The sequence below is a fragment of the Buceros rhinoceros genome, unplaced genomic scaffold (assembly GCF_000710305.1).
Source record: "Buceros rhinoceros silvestris isolate BGI_N320 unplaced genomic scaffold, ASM71030v1 scaffold23914, whole genome shotgun sequence".
Taxonomy (NCBI): Eukaryota; Metazoa; Chordata; class Aves; order Bucerotiformes; family Bucerotidae; genus Buceros; species Buceros rhinoceros.
The window spans coordinates 3428-8418 of NW_010406932.1; the positions used below are offsets into that span (position 1 = coordinate 3428).

General features: G+C 52.7%; 1 protein-coding gene across 1 annotated transcript in view; it reads right to left on the reverse strand.

Moving 5' to 3' along the window:
* Positions 1–1180: 1180 nt before the first annotated feature.
* The window catches only part of CDHR5 (cadherin-related family member 5), a 12620-nt gene continuing 8809 nt past the window's right edge, over positions 1181–4991 (reverse strand). Inside the window, 3 exon segments of the mRNA XM_010134308.1 lie at positions 1181–1756; positions 2578–2729; positions 4908–4980. Coding sequence (XP_010132610.1) covers positions 1181–1756; positions 2578–2729; positions 4908–4980 — 801 coding nt within the window.

Genomic DNA, 4991 nt, shown 5'->3' on the forward strand with positions numbered 1-4991 from the left:
GATCCAGAGGTCAGCAGGCTCTGAACCCATAAGCCGAGCACAGTAGAGCTGTCTTGCTCTCAGCAAACCACCTCTGCTCCCAGGCTGCAGCTTGGGTCCAGGTGGAGCTTGAAGGGTGGTATTTTACCAGCAAAAGATCCTGCTGGGCTCCTCATGAGAGGAGAAAGGTGATGTGCAAAGGGACATCTGGGACTGGAGAGGAGCAGAGAAATGGCAGTGACATCTGGCACACGGAGGCAATGCTGACCTCCACCTTCAGCAGCAACGATAAAAGGGACACCCTGAGCCCTACTGGATGAGGGAAACAATGGGAAACAACCTGCTGACCCCACATCCAGCACCTCTGCAATGATACCCATCTCTGCCAAATCCCCAGAGCTGAAAGTGCCCCTGGGCGGGTCCTGGTAGGAGCTCTTTTTCCTGACAGACAGGAGACAGACAGCTGAAGTACTGCACAACTAGGGGTTTATGACATAGAAAATTGATGACAAAGTCCTTCAGAAAGAACATATGATGAGTCCTCGCTTACCAGCGACAGAGGAACCAGCAGCTCCTGAGCACATAAGCTCCTGGCTGCTGGCAGGACAAGGACATGGTGGCACATGCCAGCTGCTTGTACTGGGAGCGCCACCTGGCACGGTGGAGAGCAGAGCCAAGCCCTGGAGTGAGATCCCTGGATACAGTCAGAGGAGCAACTGCAGGGGCAGGGTGAGTTTCTTACGCCTTGCAGCTGCCACCGAACTGGAACGCCCTCAAGGACACAAGCGAGCCGTCAGCGCTGGATTATTTACCCAGCGAGAGGAGAGGAGCAGCGGGTGTGCGGCCACCTCACTCCCACCAGCCAGGCTAACCGCCTCAGAGCCAGCCCAGCTACAGCCGGCTGTCCCTGCAGCCAGCGCAGGCAACGGGATGTGAGGGGCCCCAGGGGAACGGGCAGGAAGGTGGAGGGAGAGATGAGACCCGTGTCATCCCCCGCGCCCCCAAATCCCAGGTGAGGTTTGACGGTCTCACTAAAAGACGGAATTAGCTGTAATCTCTTCCTGCTTTAATTGCTGCATTCAAGACAGGCACCCTCGTCCTCCTGCAACCCAGCATCCCCCTTGAGTGGAAAGATGGGCTTCGTGTCAGCAGAGCAGCCGAGATGCCCCTGTTCTTGGCGGGGAGTGCAGGCCTGTTGCCATTATATGTGAGTGTCATCTTCTGTCACTGCGTCTGCATGAGAAAAGTTGACTATGGCTTCTGCAGCTGGGAGCGATGGGCTCTCGGAGGCAAAGGACCCTCCCAGCCTGCTGTGGTGATTGTCAGAATCTTCTTCCTCATCATCATTCTGCTGCAGATCATGGTCACTGCCATCATCACTATCTGCTCTGTTGTCCTCAATCACTTCAACCGTCTCTCCAGCTTCTGGATCCACATCGGTCTTAAACCACACAGCTTTGTAGCCATCGTCTGCCACGTGCCTGTCTGTCTTGAGGATAGACTTCACTTCTTTCTCACGCTCAGTCTGTTCTTCCACTCCCTCCTCTTCCTCTTCCTGGTCAAAGACGATGGTGGCAGCTACAGAAGCTTTTGGGATGCTATCAGCTTCTTCTGTGCTGGAAGAGGCCAAGGAAAGGTCTGGCTGCTGCAGCACCTGCGTCTTTGACTGGACATTGCTGTTCTCCTCTGGCATCTCCTGCTGCTCAGTGTTCACATCTGGGTGTTCATCTTGCTGGTAGGATTGGTTCTGGTAACCCCCAGGGACCTCCTTGGAGATCTACAGGAGGAGGAGAAACACCTTGTGATTGAAGTGAAAGGAAAAGAAACGGGGTAGAGGAGAAGGGGTGGCTGAGGTGACCGAGATACTGCTCAGGACAGCTTCAGCTTGTTTTGCAGTGAGCGCTGTGTGAAGCCTGGGAAAGATCTGGCTCCCTGGAACGGCTGATTTTTATTGACTCCATCTCCGGGTCTCTTTCACATGAGCATGGGCATGGTTTCCAGGAGGCCAAGCACCAGCAGTGTGTGCTGATTTGTCCCGTGGAGCTGTTACTCTGGAGGGGGGTTCGCCTCCCGCAGGGTGAAGGAGGGCTGCTGTTCACCCAAGCTAGGAGCTCTGTGCTCATGCTGCGGTCGGAGGAGACGAGGCTCCTGACAGTCCCATCCCAAGGCAGGGACCAGTATCTGGTCGGATGAAAGACGCCCCAAACTTCCCAGTAACCAGGCAGCCAGGGCCGTGAGGGAGCCCAAAGTAAAGAGCACTGGTGCAGACAGCTGGCTAAGCCCAGGCTTTAGGGCAGGGTATGACGGGACCTTTCTCTCCTCCAGCTCCAGCGAGAGGATGAACAGTGTTAATAGCACAGACACGTTTCTCAGAGACCACTTCTGATATGGGTCACATTAGTCCTAAATTTTGTGCTCCATGGAGCTGTGGTCCTCTCCTTACCAGGTCTGCTCATCATCTACCATACAGCCCCAGCCTCAGGGGGCAGAAAAAAACAGCAGCCACCACTGTAGTATGTGGAGAGCCCATCCATAAGGTAAAGCCTCCTCAGATCCCGCTGCCTACCTCCGGGAAGTTGAGGACAAACAGGCACTTACCTTTTTCCTGATCAGGTGTTTGATTGGTTTTCCGTACTGTTTGTATATCATCACACCCAGGAAGACTAAGGCGAGTAACAGCAGAGCCGCTAACGTACCACCTAGGATGGCCATATCCTGAGTGGTGTGCGTCTTATCGGAGCGGGGTACAGCTACAACAAAACAAACACCGTTACATCCTGAGCGGTGTGCGTCTTATCAGGGGGGATACAGCTACAACAAAACGAACCACTGTTACACCCTGAGCAGTGTATGTCTCTTCGGGGGGGGATACAGCTACAACAAAACAAACACCGTTACATCCTGAGCGGTGTGCGTCTTATCAGGGGGGATACAGCTACAACAAAACGAACCACTGTTACACCCTGAGCAGTGTATGTCTCTTCGGGGGGGGATACAGCTACAACAAAACAAACACCGTTACATCCTGAGCGGTGTGTGTCTTGTCAGGGGGGCGGAGGGGATACAGCTACACCAAAACTTAACCGCTGTTGCAAAGCCCCACATGGCAGCTACGTTTAATGCAGCTCTTCCTGCGGGACCCATTTTTGCAGGGCAAAGACAGAACTTCCTTGGGGTTCATCAGCTGCCTTGTTGTTGGCAGTGGGGTTCTTTGTACCTCTGTTTTCCAGCTTCATTTCCCAGTGCCAGTTGGTCTCTTTCGAGTTTAATGGTTAATGAGAGGCGCTGGTTCTCCTCTGACCTGTCTGTGACAATGGACTTTGGGTGTTCCCTCTGCACCTGACTGCGCCCTCGGTTTATCATTAATGCCTTGGTGAGGGTTGAGGATGCCGGCGAGTTCTACCTGATCATCCATGCTAGGGAGCCACAGCCCACAGAGCAGATGAGGAACTCCACCACCCTTAACTCCTTGTGTGCCGTGCAGCACGCAGCACCTCTGTGAAAGGCAGCTGGGCTTGGTGGAGCGACTCGTCTTGAGATCCGCCCGAGCCGGCTCCAGCACCAGTGTCTCAGAAAGCAGAGGCCAGTGGACAGTAACCCCTGGCCAGCAGGAGAGCGTGTTTCTAGTTCCTCCCTGGAGATCAGACCGCTCAGTTGCACGCACCGTCCTAAACACCACCTCTGAGAGCTGAGGGTTAAACATGCACCAGTTACCCAGGCCACTGGTCATCTCCGCTCTGCTGGGGGCTCGCTGAGGTGCAGAGTAAAGCACAACTCCTCTCACAGGGTCTGAGCCATTCAGTGTCTCTTCAACCTACTTTTCTGCGTGGTCACCAGCACCACTATTCTGTGTGGTTTGAGTAGCAAGGGCCACCTTTGAAAGTCCCGCAGAAGGGTTGGTACCTCTGATTGCTGCATTTGCAGCTCTGCTCTGGTGCCTGAACTAGATTTCTGATGGGCTGGGCTACGCCCTTAAATCGGGTTTAGGTGGGTTTTGTTTGGTTTGGGGGTTTTTGTTTGTTTTTTTTTTTTAAACAGTGTTTCTAGTTTTGAAGTGACTCTACCTTTAGGGAATTCAGATTTACATCCAAGAGCCCACTTTTTTTTTTTCCCTCCAGAAATCCCCATGATGGTGGTGATAAGAGGGTGAAGTTATTGAAGAGCCCAACTGGGAACTTATCATGCAGAAACCAGTGAAGTCTGGGCATTATCTGCCTATCCTGGTGTGAAAATGCATAATTGTTCATCTTAACCCAAAGCATAAGAAGTTTCACAAGCTTCAAATCTGATTTATAAAACACATTTAAGACCCATTTCTAAGAAGCTATTTTTATGTCAACAAAACCAACAGGTAGCTGGAGGGTTATGCACGTAGCCTTGTGTCTCTCTTATTGCTCACGGGTCATTTCTCCTGGGAAGATGTGAAAATTTGGAGGATAAGAGCTTGGCCTGCCTGAGCAGAAGATGCCTTGGCTCATGGGGAAGCCTGGCTGTGTGGGGCTGTGCCAGCTCCTCTCCACTCTGCAGGACAGGAAAGAACACTGCGGTTTTCTCTGGTTTGGCTACAAAGGAGCAGGGATGCGCTGAGGGGTCAGGGCAGCCCTCCCTTACCATGATAAGACATCCTGTCTCATTTCTGACCCACAAACAGCATCAGCAACCCCAGATTTAGCTTTGGAATAGCAAGAAAGGACACTGCAATACACAGTGCTACTTAAAGTCTCTGGACGCTGTTTGAGGCACGTGGTGGCCGTACCACAGGATGTTGTTTGAGTGTTCTCTCTGTAGCCACTGAAGAACATCCTGTAGGTATAGGGCTGGCCTCAGCCCAGGTCCACAGACTTCAGTGGGTGACCTGTCATTGCCAGTTTGCCAACAGAAATGGAAAAGGCTCCCCCGAACAGAAAACAAAGAGTCACCCAGCCTACCTGTAGTGAGGACGACCTCCACCACGATTACAGTGCTCGCCTTCTGCAGGCTCACCATATCTTTTCCAACAGCCTGAGGGAAAG